This window comes from Myiozetetes cayanensis, unplaced genomic scaffold, assembly GCF_022539395.1.
Source record: "Myiozetetes cayanensis isolate MyiCay16 unplaced genomic scaffold, myiCay2020 scf7, whole genome shotgun sequence".
In the NCBI taxonomy this organism is placed as follows: domain Eukaryota; kingdom Metazoa; phylum Chordata; class Aves; order Passeriformes; family Tyrannidae; genus Myiozetetes; species Myiozetetes cayanensis.
In genome coordinates, this window is record NW_026087964.1 from 45337140 (window position 1) to 45354603 (window position 17464).

At 41.4% G+C, this 17464-nt stretch overlaps 1 protein-coding gene across 1 annotated transcript in view; it reads left to right on the top strand.

Annotated features, from left to right (window-relative positions):
- Window positions 1-4326: 4326 nt before the first annotated feature.
- PAPSS1 (3'-phosphoadenosine 5'-phosphosulfate synthase 1) overlaps window positions 4327-17464 on the top strand; it is a 43408-nt gene continuing 30270 nt past the window's right edge. The window contains exons 1-3 of the mRNA XM_050338145.1: window positions 4327-4573; window positions 13818-13932; window positions 17056-17291. Of these exons, the coding sequence (XP_050194102.1) occupies window positions 4514-4573; window positions 13818-13932; window positions 17056-17291 (411 nt within the window). The 5' untranslated portion in view covers window positions 4327-4513. The remainder of the gene's footprint in view (window positions 4574-13817; window positions 13933-17055; window positions 17292-17464) is intronic.

Below are 17464 nucleotides of genomic sequence, written 5' to 3' on the forward strand. Positions count from 1 at the left end.
AGAATTGAAAGGATTTCCCTGAGTTGGTCTGGAGCATGTCTGTATGTACAATTTGTTCTTTGGCTGAGAGTCTTTCAGTGGTATCATGTAGATGTAGGGGACTTGTCTAAAACTTCATCTGTGCTCAAAGACTGTGTTTTCCCAATCTTCAAGTCAGGATCCAGCATAGTTTCTTTAACTAGTCCCTGTGCTGTCTATGTTTTCTAGTACTTCCTTTTTAAAAAATAACTCAAATTTTATGTAACTTCTCTTTTTGAAATTAAGCCAAACAGTAGTGGATATTTTGGATTTGTTGCTCCTGCAAGAACATTAAATCCAAATTTATTATGGTCATTTTACAGAGTAGCTCTTTGACAGGAGTATTCAGGATCCCAATCAACTCAAGGATACTAAATCGTGGTAGTTCTTTCAGAGGCTGAGTTAGTCTTTTTTTGGGGGAGTTCAGACTGGCCAAAGATTTATCTCATAATCTTTTAGCTCAATTCTGCCTTCATTCTCTGACCACACTGACATTTAGCAAGGACACAGGCCTTAGATTTGTAGCTTTATTAGCTCCATAGAGAAGGGTTGCAAGAGTACCTGCTGTCATGAACTCAGCTTGGAAGAAGCAGATTAAGAAATGACAGCAATTCTTATTGATTTGAATTTCACTAAGGGCTCCCACAGAAATTTGCTTTTGAAGTTCAGAAAACACCTGGCTTGGATATCAAAATCAATGCAACCATTAAAGATTTCAGGAAAGTGGAATTGTAATTTACCCCTTAATAGTGTTACAGAACTTATACACTATGTTACAAAGAACTCACAGGCTGCTAATTTTTCACAGATCTTCACATAAATTAACATATATTTTCTCCCTATATTTAAAGAATGCTCTGCTCACATCCCTCTTTAAGGAGGTTAAAAAGTAGAAGAAGCAAAATGCAAGGGTAGCTCTGGATGGACTTATATGTCAAATTTCTGTACAACAAAATTATATTTGCATTTCCACTGAAACAGCATGGACAAGAACTGATGAAATATGACCTATGCTTGTGACATTAGCCTCTGTAAAATATGCAAATATTGGTTATTGCCTGATATATTACATTAGGAAGAGCATTGCCAGCAGATTGAGGGAGGTGATTCTGCCCCTAGTGAGGCCACATCTGGAATGCTGTGTCCAGCTCTGGGCTCCGCAGTACAAGAGAGACATGGAGCTCCTGGAGCCGGTCCAGTGGAGGGCAATATGGATGATGAGGGGATTGGAGCATCTCTCTTACGAGGAAAGGCTGAGGGAGTTGGGCCTGTTCAGCCTCAGGAACAGGCAACTGAGAGGGGACCTCATCAATGTCCATAAGTATCTGAAGTGAGGGAGGATGGAGCCAGGCTCTTCTTGGTGGTGCTGAGCAATAGGACAAGAAGCAACAGGCAGAAACTGATGTACAGGATGTTCCATTTGAATATGAGCAACCTGGTCTAGTGAAAGGTGTGCCAAGACAGGGGACTTGGAAATAAGTGATCTTTAAGGTCCCTTCCAAACCAAGCCATTTTATGATTCTATGATTCTATGATTCTGATTCTATAAGGAAGAACTTCTGTACTTTGTGGGTGAGCAAGCACTGGAACAGATTGCCCAGGGAGGCTGTGTAGTCTCCCTCACTGGAGATATTGAAGAACCATCTGGACACAATCCTGTGCAATGTATTCTAGGATGACCTTGCTTGAGCAGAAAGGTTGGACCACATGAGCCTACTGGTGGTTCCTTCCATTCTGTGATGTACCTCATCTACATGTGTGGCTTTACTATAATATTCTACTATACTATATATGCATATGTATGTCTACATTATTTTAGAATGTTAGGATAATCATAAAAGGTGATCTGTTTTAGGAACTGCTGTTCAGAAACAGTTTTTTTTATCACCTCTAAGATTATGTCATTGTCTGACCAATAGTGTCTGTATTTGCAGACATACTTCACATTTCACTAGTATATGGTCCGTTCATCAGGGTTTTTTCAACATTTTCTGGAAGGAATGATGCAGCTCCCTGCCTTCAATCCGTTTGGGCAGTATTGTGCATACATGGTAATTAATACAACTGCATTTTCTTCTCTTTCGATTTTTCAAACTCTAAATACCATTGCCTGAAACTTCACCTGTGCTCAAAGCCTTGTTTTCTCAACCTTCAAATAAGAATCCAACAACATTTCTTCAGTAAGTAGGTGGCACAAAAGTTGCCATGATGGGATGGGACTCCTTGCTGGCAAGCAGCTGAACAAAGCAAAACGCCTATGCAGACCATTTAAAAAAATCTGCTGGTTTGCTCCCAGCCAATGAGTGGGTATTACAGGGGAGCCAAATGGACCTGTAAGAAGTCACTGCTGCATAATTAGGTGGGCTGCCTTTATTTTGGATTTAATTTACAACTCTTGCAAACCACTGTCTTTCCACTATTGTCTCTCAGACTGCAGAATGAACAGCACCTATCTACATCAATGTAATTATAATAAATAATAGCAGTACAATTTTAAAAAGAATGTGACAACAAATAACTTTGAGAATTACTCTCAAGCCATGTAAAACAATGTTGTGCAAAGCACAGGTAAACAAGCACACCCTACACATAACTGAATAGTCAACAGGAGGAAGATCTTAACTCACCTTTCCACAGTACTGTGCTGGTTCTCTTTCCATACTTGGGAGAGCATGGTGTGGGAGATTTTGCCGATTAAAATCCAGGCCCTGGCTCTGTCATTGTTTGTCATGGTCAGAATGCAGCCAAGGACCATCTGTTGAACAGTTACTTGCAGGAAAACATGTGATATAATGTCAAGCCTAAATAAATAACTGCAATTTTTAAATTTCTTAGTTACATTGTATTCATTCCATCTGACCTTCAAATTGCCTGAGAGCATTTCCAACTATTTTTTCTTGATTTCAGAGACATCATCTACCTTGCATAAAGATTTTAAGCTTTTAATCAGAATATCAATACATGCTTTTAAACCAACACCTTAGTTTCTTTGGAAGGATGTCTTTCTGATATAGCAGGAGTAAACATTGATCCACAAAGAAATCCTTTTTATTTTTTGTTTAAACCATCAGAGAACAAACATGCTACAGATAGATTGTGGATAGACTAATGCTTATACAGTACATGTAACTCCTGTAATTACAGCACCATTCCACCTTTAAGTGCTAAAGCATTTCCTTCCTTGAACTAACATAATTTTAATTTCTAATATTTGTACAGCAAATGCCACTCCTGTTAGCACGCCATCATCTCCGCCTTAAGATTAGCACCTGACTGCTACAGCAGTTCAGTTCTGGAAATAAGTACCCAAAAACTTCTGGTTCTAAATTCACAATAAGTGACATTTCCTAGAGCGCAGCACGGGATTAGCTTTGTTTGCTGGGGAGATCTTTCTAAGATGGGAGATTCAATCGAAATAGTTCTTGCCTTTCCAGTCAGTCATGACAGCACCACCACCGATGCCCAGTCTACGGCTTCTCAGTTTCATCACCTCCAAGCTAAGGTTTTGCAGTAAAGCCCCCTCTTTCTTCAAAGGCAGGGGAAGGAGTGCTCTGCTCTGGCTGTGTCTTTAGCTTGCCCTGCCACAGAACAACGTGACGGCCACTCCGCACCTTCCCCTGGCCCACAGCTTTTCCTGAGGGGCGGAACAGCCTCTCCTCTCTGCGATACTGGAGAAAGCAGGGAGCACCACACGCAAGAGAGAACACCTCCGCTGGGCAGCCCAAGCTTAATATCGTAGTGGAGGGCGGCTGGGAATCACAGGATCAATTAGACTGGAAAAGACCTCCGAGATCGCTGAGACCCAACACCACCTTGTCAACTAGACCACGGCACCAAGTGCCACGCCCAGCCTTTCCTTAAACACCTACAGTGACGGTGACTCCAGCAGCCCCCTGCGCAGCCCACTCCAATGTTCACGGACCCTTTCCGTGAAGAAATTCCTCCTAATATCCAGCCTAAACCTCCCCTTGGTGCATCGTAAGACTTTATGTCCTCTCCTCATCGCTCAAGAAGACTACGTCCTCTCGAATGAAGCGAGCAGCGTTGGTGGGCGCAGGGCCGGGACACGGCCCGGGGCATGGCCAAGGGCAGCGGCGTGGAGAAGGACACGGACAGGGACACGCACAGGGACACTGACACGAACCGCGCCACCAGCAGCGGTAGCGGAAGTGCCGCCACGCGCGGCCCCCGCCCACCCGGGCGCGTCACGGCGCGGCGCACGCGCGCGTGGGGCTCCGGCTGCCGTCCCTCCTTCCTCCCGTCCCCTCCCTCTCCCTTTCCCTCCCTCCTTCGCTCCTTCCCTCCCTCCCTCCCTCCCTGCCGCGGGGCCGCGGCTCCTCCCTGCACCACCCTTGGCCGAGCCGCGGGTGTGCGCAGACGGCGCAGCTCCCCGGCGGCAGCGGATTCATCCTCGCCGAGCATCAGTCGGGAAGGCGCGTTTTCCTCCCTTCCTCCTCCTTCTCCTCCTCCTCCTCCACTCGCTGCCCCCGCGTCCATGGAGCTGCCCGAGAGCCAGTGCAAGAAAGTCAAACTGAGCAACAGGGTGCCGAGCTGGGTGAGCGGGCGTGCGGGCGCCTGAGGGCAGGTGGGCGCGCGGGGGGAGAGCGGAGGGAAGCAAGGAAGGAAGGAAGGAAGGAAGCAGCGGCCGGGCTCCGTGGTGATGTGGCAGTGGGCGGCAGCGGCAGCCGGGACGGGGGGCTCCGTGCCGCGGGCGGGGAGGGATGCGGGGCGGAGGGCGCGGCGGTCCGAGCCCGGCATTGCAGCGGCAGCCCGGCCGTGCAGCCCGGCGGGGCCGCCGTGGGGGCTCAGCGGGGAAGGGCAGGAAGCCCCTCCGGGGGGGTGAACCGGGCGTCTGGAGGTTTCATCCCTGGCTCTTCCGCCGTGAGCCCTCGGCTTCCAACGTCTTGGAAGAAGGAAGGCTTAAGAATGCGATGTACAATGTGGCCATTCATAAACCTGGGTTGGCCAAAGACTGAGGTTCTTTGTATGGCGGGTGTGATGTGGAAAACTGTCGAGACAGGGCTTAAAAAAAAAATCTAACCAAAGCCTTCATTCTTGTTCGTAAAGATGGGGAAAGATCGGTTTACAGCAAAGACCAAAATGCAGCTATTTAGAAGCTACATTGCAGGCTTTTGAGAACATTTGATACTTTCGATGATGCAAGACAAGTGGAATAAAAAAAAAAAAACGTTTTCTTTCAAACAGTGCTGAGCTGAAATAGGCAAGACATAAGATCCAGAAAACATTTGATATGAACATAAGAGAGTAAATCAGTCTTTGAAGTCTTCCTGTGAGCGGTACAGGCCAGACCTTTCCTGTTAAAAGGAACTCTTGCCTGAAAAACGGGGAAGTTGGTATCGTGCTAAAAACTGTCTGTTAGATCTTGTCCCTGTCCAAGCCTCCTCCACTGCGTACAAGTTCAAACTTGTTTACATAAGAGAGTAATTGGTAAGTTACATTCTTTCAATTTCCACAAGGAAGAAGCAAGATCTGATGCGTAGAAGATAATGAAATAGACAATGTCTTGGTGGGGGTAACAAAGTGTATTAGAAAAGTTACTCTGTATTATTTCATTTGTCATAAGCAAAGCCAAGATGGATTTGTCCAAACCGGGGAAATACACTACCAGACATTAAGTATTTGCTGAGTTCAGCTGAGGTTAGCAACCCCCTCTATGTTACGTGGCAAGCAGAGGAAGTCTTCCGCTTCTCCCTTTTTCTTGAGAGGATCTCAACTGAAATGCTCTTTATAAACCACTAAGCTTCACCAGGAACAAAAATGCTGCTGATTCACATGCTCCACAGACACAGTGTTCTGGCACTTCTGACTCTCTGTCTGTTCAGCTGAGAGCGAAGTCAAAGCAACTCATTATACCCCGATGGAATTGCCAGCCCCTAGGAGAGCAGGCAGAGCCTTGTCTTCCAAAATTTCCCTGTGCATCCAGTGCCATTCAAAATACACCTCTGTCTGTGGAAGTGCCCTTGCTGAGCCCTGCTCTGAGCACAGCAAACTCCCAAGTTGCAGAGCAGCACATAGCGTAGCTGCAAACACTGCCACTACACTAGCTTGGTAGGAAGACGTTTGGAACACTTTCTTTAGAGTGGCTTGAATTCCTAACATGGCAGGTGTTGCATCATTTCACAGCTAACCCCTAAAGAGAACTTGCTCCAGTTCTTGTTCTTGAGAGCATATTCGGTGGAGTAATTTCTGGCTTTGTTTCTTGTCCATCTCCTCTGATGCCAGCCAGTGAGTCCACTGGTGAATAGGCTGTCTCTGCCTCTGGTCATTAACACTGCTGTTAGTGCAGCATGTGGCACATGAAGATACACTCCTCATAGTATGGTCAGCACTGAGGTGCTTGTATATACAGTGCTGTAGAAGATGCTGGCTGATTTCTGCTGCTGTGATTTTTGAAACTGTCCCAGCTTTAGAGCGTCTGGCAAGGGTGATATAGTCTCTGTAAGCAACAGGAGAGTGTTCATTTGGCAGATTGGGTGGTGCTACATGCAAAGGTGTTTAGATGACTTATTGTATTGGTATCACTGTGGCAAACTGCTTTCCAGTGGGCATTGTGAGGATCAAAGTAAGAATTTTTATTGTTAGTTGGAGAAATGTGTTGTTAGTGGGAGAAATGTCATAGCTGTAGGCTATGATAGAAAATGGTTTGGGGAATTGTTAGGTTTTTGAAAGACTAAAGGATCTTATCGCTCAGATATAATTTCTGGGCTTGCCCTTCTTTTCCCAAGCTCAGTTGTCCCAAGTCAAAGCACAAATTTTCAAACCAGAATTTGAGATAGTAACTATTGGAAGGTATTTCTGGCAGATCTTTTGGTGAGCAGGTCTTGAAACCTCATGTAAATATGCGGTTTTAGCCTCAGTGGTAGTTGAATTTTTGTGTTGGAACTATGTCTATTCTCCTTGCTTGTGCTTGTATCTAGACAAAGAAAACTGACAGTGTTCTGTCTGCTTGAGTTGCTGCTTGGCTATTGAACCAGTTTGGAGGCAAAAAAGAAACCTTTGGTTGAGTTATCAGAGCTGAAGAATAAACATCATAAAAATGTGTTGTTATCAGGGTATCCCTGGCTTATAAGAGGCATAGGGTGAGCAAGTTAGCAAATAGCTTAAAAAAAAATTTTTGATGATTGGGAAATGATAAGGGCATTAAAAGTAAGACTGCAATTCAGAGATGAGGCTGTATGTGTGCTTTTGTGAGCTTATGGGAGTTCTTAGCTTGGTGAACCAACACTGTCATCCTAGAGGACTGGAATTAGTCACAGCTTCTTGAGTATATTCAGTCTGTATACACAGTTCTTTCCCGATACTTCCGACCTCAAAGCTGTCTCAAGTTGGTGCTGTAGCTTGGGGTATCTCTGCTTGCCATGGAAAGATTTACTTCCTTCCCCAGAGGTCTTGCTTTGTGAGAAGTTAAAATTTGATGTAAAGTGACTGTAGAAGCACAGTGTTTCATTGTTGCTCTGAAGTAATTAAGAGTAGCTTCAGCTTATGGCAGTGTATATACCATCAGTGTGTTAACTATGAAATAATATATCAATAATCTATTCTTTTGGCTGTCTTTTGATCCAGGTATTGCAACTTAGGTTTACTTCATCTGGATTCCTATCTGAGTTCTTACATCAAAGGTATTAGGTGCTAATAGCCTGATTTGGCTTTGGCAAAGAAAAATTGTAGATGCAACTTGGCAAAATATCAAGAAAGATAAGAAAAAAATAGGTCATCTATCTCAGCAGATCTGTACATAGAGAAATTGACAGAGTTAGTATTTCCTTTTGACCCTCATTATCTTTCTTTCTTTTGTTCCTGTAGTTTTTGGATGTCTGTGTTTGTTTCCCTGGACAACTACCTGCAAAGCTAAAATTTTACCTTTATGCCAGAAAAAGTAAACTGCACAGTTATCCTTCCTTGCTTTCTTATCACTGCAGCTCTCCAGTGCACATCTATGAAACACTTGTTTCTTTAATGCTCCTTTTTTACTTCAGTACAAAGATATTAACCTGTTTCAGCAATTCAGATTTCATGTGAAACAAACTGTAATGAATCACAGTGGAGTAAAGCATTATTTGTGTTTAACATGGTGAATAGAAGGGAAAATATTAGCATGTAGGATTTTTCTAAGTAATGGAGATGCACTTAAAGTGTATCTCAGAGTGGAAGACTTACTTGTCAGAGAGGAAATATCCAATGCTTGTAAAAAAAGCAGAAAACCTTTGTGATTAATGAATGTCCTTTTTTCAGTAGCCCTTTACAAAAATGTAGTGTGTCCTTTCAGTAGTGAGTATTACAGTGAATATAACTGGTCTAAGAATTTTAAAATAGCTTTTTCAAAGAGTACTCGTGCATTACACTGAGTTTTTCTATTACACATTTTCTTGTGTTTAATTTAACATTGATAATATGGATCTCCAAGGTGAGTCATGCTTTGATAGTGTGTAAAAGGAAATGACTGTTCTTTATTTCTGGTATCATTTTGGATGGCTGTTTAATTTCGTCAGTTGATAGTCATTAGATTTTATGTAGTAAAATTTGAAGACTGACTAAATAATTAAAGAGCACAGCCAGTATGATCCAGTGAATACTTTTCTGTGCTACATCAGTATTGATAGTAAGTCTATATGTCAGGGATAGTAACTAAAAACTTATATTGTTGAAGGTCCAGTGTTCAGCTAGTTCAGCTTTAGTTGCTCAGTGGTGGTAGCAAATTGTTTGGTAGCAAATCATTTAGTAGCAAAGTGGACATGATTAGGCAACTGCTTTTTTTTTCCCTCAGAAACAGAGAATGGCTTGCTAAATTATTAACTTTTTGGAGCACATCTATAAAAAGTGGTTTTCTGTTGGAAGATAAGGGGGATTTTGGTTCTGCTTTGCCCAGGAGTAGCACTGAGCTGTCTTGTTTGTGTGCAGATATACAGATACAGAAGGTGGGGTGGCTGGCAGCAGCGCGTGTGTTTTTGTATGCATGCAGACTGTTTGGGCACTTTAACCTTTAGCCTTAGATGCTTCTGAAGTACAGATGGATTATTGTCCCACTGCTGAGCCTGCTGGCTGCTCCATTGCATTTGTGTGCCTTGTCTTCTAGCAGTCTGTTGGCCTTCTCCTTACTGTGATTTGTCATCTCCGCTAAGTCATCATTAGTACCATTTTTTTTTTTTTTTTAATTAAATTGTGTCTTTTTCATCATTTTAAGAATCCCTCTGGCCTGCTTCCTCAGGTTTTCCTGTGTTTTGTAAACCTAGTGTAGTACCCTGATTGTTTTCTATTACAGCCTGGCTGTGAATACTGGAAAGATCCACTCAGGAGTTCGAGACAGGTTGTAGGTCAAGCAAGAATGAACACTTTATTAAGATGGCTCCCCTTTATATAGGGGAAGCAGTGAACTTTCTAGAACAGTGGGTGTGAACATAACGAATATGGAAAGGGAAGGAGGGAGTTTGCCCAAACTAAGATAATATGGGAAGGGTTACAACTTTATATGGATAAGGAGGGAAGGGTTACAACCATATAGGGAATCAACCAATGAGCAACCAGGGATAAAAAGGGGTAAACAGTTTAAGGGAATTTTTATGAAAATTATGGAGTATAATAAGTGAACTGTGTTTTAACAGTGATCTAGAACTCTCTTAGTAAAGTCCATTGTCTCTAATCTTTGGTTGACTTTTCAGGACTTCAATTCATCTTCTGTATTGTTCTTCTTCCTTTTGCCCATCTTCCACAAGCTTCAGAGCTGCTTTCTTAGTTCTGGAAAACAGAGAAAACTACTGTAACTTATGGAATGTGGACTGGAAGAGGTCTCCTTGGATGAGACATTTGACCTCCAAAGTATGAGTCTGATAATAGACTCATTGTCAGGAGTCAAAAGCAAACCATTTGTGTTTTTATGTATTAATGTGAAAGAGCTAACTGAGACAGTGGCATGGGATCTGTGCTTTAAGACTGTCTGCTATTTATCCAGTGCCTGGTACAATCCAGTACAATTGGAATTAATGAGAAAGAATGTTGCTATTACTGTATTTGCTTGAATGCTGTGTACATTCATTATGCACAGTATATCTTTTAATTGAAGTACTTAAATTATTCTTGTTGATTTTAATTCCACAATTTATGCATTTGCTCACTGAGATCTCCGATTTCACGTAGTGTGTAATTGTTTCTACTATAAGAAGAAAGACTTTGTTTTTTTGATTTTTGGTTTTAGTTGGCTGTATTGCAATGACTTTGTGCATAAAACAGTTTTGTTTTAAGGGATAAATTAATTGAAGGTAACATGATCAACAAATATAACTTCATTTTTTGTGGTTATAACCTGTTTGCAGGTCGTGGTTTCTTATGGATGTTGGAGTATCACAGCTGAATTATAGAGTTATTGTGTTTAAATCTTGAACATTGGTTCCTATGCTGAGTTTCTGTTTGTATTAACTATGAGCCCAGTTGTTTATAGAATTGGGGACATACAATCACATAAATTCATAACTTCCAATGAAGTTATAAACTTTTGGATAGAAGAATGATGTAGCAGCAGTCCTTGAAGCCACAAGTAGATACAAATTTTCTCTTAGCTCTATTTTGTGGTGTCTCCCTCTACACCTATGAACAGCTCTCAGTTAGTTCTCCATAGAGGAATATACTCCCTTCTTTCTTTTATATGTATATATATATATATATACACACAATGTGTTTTCATTTTCAACTAGCACTGATACAATGATGAAAGAGAAGACTGCAAATACCTTGCAATATGTTTGTAAGCAAGAGAATTCAAAGCAGCACTACACATACCACTGATCCCTCTCACCCCTCAAACACACATTCACCCCCTTTTTTTTAAGCCTTCTATTTTGTTGGATTGTTCATGCTCTGTCTGGCTATCTAAGGTCTTGATCTATTACAAACAAAGTTCATATGGTTAGATACCTTTAAAGCCTAAGGGAATGCCAAGGCTGATCTTCCTGAGGGCTTCCTGACTTTGGATTGTGAAATGTGTTTGACAGTGGTGTCATCTTACTGAAGATATTTGTAGAGCAAGTCATTATGATGAATAATTTTAAGAAACTCAGTTACCAGCTTTGTTTTAATTAAAATTATGTTACAAAAAGCCCATCTTTTAAAGTAAATTCTTTAATAAGTTCCTTAGGAATAGTACTTTCTTTAAATATTTAGAATTTATGATAAATATCTCTCTTCTGGAGACTGAAGATACCATACATAAAGGCAGAGTAGTTTGAAAGCGAAACTGAACTGAAACTTTGAAGAGGCATGCGTAGTTTGCAATGAAAAGGCCTTTTGAGAGTTAAAAGTAAGTGGCTGTTTTATAACAGAGACCTTTAGCTCAAAGAAAGGGAGAATCCATTTGATGTTCTTAGATTTAAATTCATGAAAACAGAGACTCTTAGAATGTATTTGGTTAGGAAGGGACCTTGAAGATCATCTAGTCCCAACCCCCCTGCCTTGGGCAGGGACACCTCTTACTAGACCAGGTTGCTCAAAGCCCCATCCAACCTGGCTGTCAACACTTCCAGGGATGGGGCATCCACAGCCTCTCTGGGAAACCTTTTCCAGTGCCTCACCACCCTCACAGTAAAGAATTTCTTCCTGATATCTAATCTAAACTACTTTCTGTCAGTTCAAAGCCATTCCCCTGTGTCCTATCCCTACATGCTCTTGTAAAAAGTCACTCTCCAGATCTCTTGTAGGCCCCCTTTAGGTTCTGGAAGGCTGCTGTAAAGTCTTCTTGGAGCCTTCTCTTCTGCAGGCTGAGCAACCCCAACTCTCTCAGTGTGTCCTCACAGAAGAGGTACTCTAGTCCTCTGAGCATCTTTGTTCCCTCCTCTGGACTCACTCCAACAGGTCTGTGTGCCTCTTTTGTTGGTGGCTGCAGAGCTGGATGCAGCACCTGAGATTGGGTCTCACAAGAGCAGAATAGAAGGGAAGAACCACCTGCCTTGATCTGCTGCTCATGATTTTTTTGATGCAGCCCAGGGTTCAATTGGCTTTCTGGGCTGCAAGTGCATGCTGCTGGTTTATGTCTAGCAGCTTGTCATCCCCCAGTCCTTCTGTCCAGAGCTGCTCTCAATCCATTCTCTGCCCAGACTGTGTTAGTGCTTGGGATTGCAGGACCTTGCACTGGGCCTTTTTGAACTTCATGGGGTTCACACGGGCAACCTCTGAAGCCTGTCAGGGTCCCTCTGGATGACATCCCTTCCCTCCAGCATGTCAGCTGCACCACACAGCTTGGTGTTGTTGCCAGTCTTGCTGAGGGAGCACTCAATCCCACTCAGTCCCCTGACACTGACAAAGTTGTTAAACAGTGCCAGTCCCAGTACCATCCCCTGAGGAACAGCACTTGTCACTGCCCTCCACTTGGACACCGAGCTGTTGACCACAGCTCTTAAGGGTGTGACCGTGCAGCTAATTCCTTATAGACCAGGTGTTCCACCCTTCAAATACATGTCTCTCCCGTTTAGAGACAAGGATATCATGTGGGACAGTCGTGTGCTTTGCTCAAGTCCAAGTAAATGGTATCAATTACTCTTCCATTATCCACCAACACTGTAAAGCCACTGAATTTGTCAGGCACGATTTGCCCTTAGTGAAGCCATGTTGGCTGTCACAAATCACCTCCTTATTTTTTGTGTCTTAGCATAGTTTCTAGGAGCTTCTGCTCCTTAATCTTGGTGGGCAGAGAAGTGGGGTTGATGGATTTGTAGTTCCCCAGGTCTTCCTTATTTCCCTTTTGAAAAAATGAGGTTATGTTCCTCCTTTTCAAATGTCACCAGACTGCTGTGACTTCTCAAATATGATGGATTGTGGCTTCCTTCACTAGTTCATTCAGGAGCAGCAGATGTATCTCATCAGGTCCCATGGACTTGTGCACCTTCAGATTCCTGAGAGGGTCTCTAACCTGGTCTTCTCCTACAGTGGGCAACAGTTCTTCATTCTCCCAGTCCTTGCCTTTGCCTTCTGTGACTTGGGCAGCATGGCTGGAGCACTTGTCAGTGAAGAACAAGGCAAAAAAGTCATTGAGTAGCTTAGCCTTGTCTATGTCTCGAGTAACCAAGTCTCCTTTTTTCTTCCAGACAGGGCCCACATTCTCCCTAGTCGTCTTTTTATCACCAAGGTACCTACACAGAAGCTTTTCTTGTTGCCTTTGACGTCCCTGGCCAGGTTTAATTCTGTTAGGGCTTTAGCTTTCCTAACCTGATCTCTGGCTGCTCAGGCAGTTTCTCTCTATTTCTCCCAGGCTCCCTGTCCCTGTTTTCACCCACCCAGGAGTTTCTTATTCCTCCATGCAGGTCTCCTGGCTTTTTTTGCCTGACTTCCTCTTTTTTGGGATGCATCACTCCTGAGCTTGGAAGAGGTGATCCTTGAATATCAAACAATTTTCTCCTGGGCCCCTCTTCCATCCAGGGCTTTATCCCATGGTGTTATATCAAGCAGATCCCTGAAATTACTTGAGTAGAAGTCAAGTCTAGCAGCTCTAGCAAGCAGTTCATCTGTCTTTTTAATAGTTGATTTTTCTTAAACAAGTTGTATTTGAAAGTAGTAGTTGATTGGTCTGTCAAGCCCGAGCTTCACAGAAGGAGCACAAGGGATGTGGTTTGCTATGGGTGACTTTTCTAGTTTCATGTGTCTCCTTTGACCAGTTCAGCAGCTGATGGATGGGTATTGTTTTTACTTCCATTTGCCTGTCTCCAAGTCTTTCTTTGTGCCTGTGAATAAGTTTCAGTCTGGTTTGCCAACTCACCCTTTAGAGGTTGAAAAGACCTAATAAACTTCTTCTTTTATAGGGAATGCAAAGGGCAACCAATGTTACCTACCAAGCTCATCATGTCAGCAGGAATAAAAGAGGCCAAGTGGTAGGAACAAGAAGTGGTTTTCGTGGATGCACGGTCTGGTTGACAGGTACGGTCATGGATTTCTGAGGATCCTTTTGTTTTAGTTACTCTTCTGAAAAGCTACTTAACTGTAGCTCCTTTTTGCATGCAAAGTTGAATGTTTGTGAAATCTAAGGCCTTGATGCAATTTTATTACTATTTTTAGGTAGACTAACAGGAAATTGCTTTGGGACAGATAGTAACTTGAGAATGTATTTTGTTCAGTGCACTGGGAGGGTTGTTTTTCTTGGTACTGTCTGCTGCTTAATTCTGGTTGAATTTTGGAATGTATGGGGAGTTTTGGTTGGTTTTATTTTCTGTGTATGTGTGTTTCTTTTATTTTCTTTTTTTTTCCTGTGTTTTAACCAGTTCTGGCTCTTTGTACTGTCTATTATTAACAAATGAAACCTAACTTTTTTTTGATAAGAGTCTGTATTTCTGAATCGATTCTCTAAAGGCCTCTTCTCGTTGGAATGTTCTTGTCTCCTTGGGTTGAAATAATTTTTTGGTATAAACTTGTGCCTTTAGAAAGTAATTGCATGTTGAGGCAATGCACACTGGGAGCTATTTTTGAAATCAGCAGTGTGGGTTTTTGTCTCTGAATTGTTTTGATTGTAAAAAGGGGGTAAATAATTCTGGAAGACAGTTTTATTTCATAACTGTGAGGGGAAATTTTTTTGCTCTGCCTTTCAAAGTTCTTGGCACCTTTAATATATTTCCTTTAAAGTTACTTTTAGTTAAAACTGAAAATAAAAAATAAATCTAACAAAATGTGTAATGTAATTAGTTTGTAAACCATTTAAAGCACTGTTGTATTGCGACACAAAAGATCTTGACAGAGTATTAGAGAAACTTACTAAATTAGGTAAAATTTGTTTCCACCAGTGTTAGTGAAATGTAAAGAAGTAGTTGATAACAAATTGCTGAGAGTCGTTCCAAACAGATTTGATACAGTAGCTTGCTTTCACCTATTTCTTTGGGAAAAGAATGGAACCCTTTCTCTCCCTGTTTCTGTCACTTAGCTCCAGCCTGTCTCTCAATGCTCAAATGATCTGGTAGGCTGCCTTTCTGTTTCTCCTGGTAATTCATTAATACCACTTTGAAAAAAGTCATGATAAAAATGTTTTCTCAGTTATCTACATGGCAACATTTTCCAGTCAACATTCTTTTTAAACAAGTGTAATCTTAATGCTCAGTTTCCTTTTCTTGAGGAAGAAGGGTGGTGGTGACGTATTTAGAGTGTGTGTGGGAAGCAAGGTTATAGAAAATGTTTGAGCAGTAATGTTAGGGAGTGAAAAGGACGGTAGGCATGGTAAGCAATATTTACTATTCTAGAACTGTGCAAACATGATTCTTCAAAACTCTGTGAAGTGTTGGAATAACAGATGAAATGTTGGTATACTCCAAGATTCTCTCACCTCGTCAGCACTCCTGAGGTGGGAGTGTATGGAAAGTTCCTTCAAAGGTTTTCATTTTTAAGCTAGCCTTTATTTGAGAGCTCAGTTCTAATGAATGTTGAGTTGACTCAACAGGGTCCTAGTAAACAAAACCCTGAGGAATGTGTCAAAAATAGGGAAACCCACTATTTCCATGTGCAAAATAATATGCAGTTTTGAGAGTGTAAGTTATTTTAAAGACTTGTCAGCTCTAAGACTGTTTTTTGAATTCATTAATGTATAACCTTAACTTTTGCAATTCATTACATATTAGGGACCAAATGGTGTGTGAAAAGCATTTGAGTGAATAGCAAGCTAGATGTGGGGACAAAAATGACAAGTCAAAGACTGCATCAGTGAGGAGTAAATGACGAAGTTGCTGTAATCTCATTTTGAACTATCACATCTATTTTCTGTGATGGGGGCGTACTTAATTGCTGCCAAAAGAAGATTGTTCTGTGTTCTGTCTTGTGTTCCTTCTCATCTTGCACAAGTGGTAGATGCAAACCTTGAGCTGATTCAACTTGCTAAATCATCAGTGAACTTACAGCAGCTTCCACACACACATGAAAGGAAAAAAAAAGAAAAAAAAAGAAAAAAAAAAAAAAAGAAAAAAAAGAGATAGGGAGGAGGGAAGGCTAACAACTGACTTGGTTATTGGTAGTAATGGGCACCAGAGGAAACAATGCAATGACTCCTTTTCTTTTAATTACCCTAAACACCTTAAGTTGTCTAGGTTTCCTTTGCACTTTGTGTTTTCTTAGAACGTGTTTGCTAGCATGGAAGTAATACCGAACTACTGGTTTGTGTAATTTTTTTTTGGTCTTTCTTTGATAATTAGAATAAATCTTAATTACCACTAATAAAGATAAAAACATTTTTCTTCACCCATTAGTGCTACTTTTTTTATACTACCATTACTTTTTTTTTCTTTTATTTTTTCTGCTTAAAGGATAAATGTCATCTTATGAAGATCTGAGTTTGTGCTCCATTTAGGAATTGACTTCTTGGTATAAGCTGAAGCATGTGCTCTAGCTAAACTGAAATCTAGTCTGAAAAATTATTTAAACAAATTTCCAGCTTCAAACAGTGGACATTTTAGGGCCAGCAAGGCTTCTCAAGTATTTAAAAGTTTGTTGCCAAAGATTCTGAATTGGACTGGAGTTAGATATTATAATTTTTTTTGCTTGTTGCTAACACATGCCAGTTAGTGAAACATGTGTGACAGTTTTGAATGACTTTGGTTTTGTCTGTGATGTCTAATTCAGTGCTATTATTCTGCAGGGAGTAAGAACAAAATGTGGTTTTGACCTGATTGCATTTCTTTTGTTGACTAAATTCACTTCAGTATGAGATCTTTTCTTTTGTCACATAAACATAACACCTTAACTGTGTTTGGTTTCTGAATTTAGTGTGCTCAGGTAGTAATAATTGCCAGCAGCAGCACTGTGGAAAGTGCATGACTTCTATAAGCAGCTCTCAAGGCCAGACTCTTTGACCTGCTTCAAATTACACACTTAACTTTGTGCCTTACTTTCCCTATACCAAATGTCTGTATAAAAACCTTGGCCTGTATTCCAGGTAAGCATGCCCAAAAGGCATTGCTGCTGATGCCTGTCACTTCAGGATTTTCATACTAGCAGCGGTATGTATACTACAACTTGCCTTAACTTGTTTCTGTGCTTACCTATTTATATTGTTATTGAATATTTTAGGTCTGTCTGGTGCTGGGAAGACTACAGTGAGCATGGCACTGGAGGAGTATTTAGTATGCCATGGTATTCCATGCTACACTTTGGATGGTGACAACATTCGCCAAGGCCTTAATAAGAATCTGGGTTTCACACCAGAAGATAGAGAAGAGAATGTCCGTCGTATTGCTGAAGTTGCTAAATTGTTTGCAGATGCTGGTCTGGTGTGCATTACTAGTTTCATCTCTCCTTATACTCAGGTAAATGTGAAAAACAAAGTGAAAAACATCTACATGAAGAGTAGGAAAAATACAAAGCACAAAATGTCACTCAGAATTTTAGTTACAGAAATTGCTCTCTGAACTTATCCAGAATCAAATACTTGCTTGGTTTTTTTTTGGTGACAACTGTGCTTTATGGAGATTACTCAAAT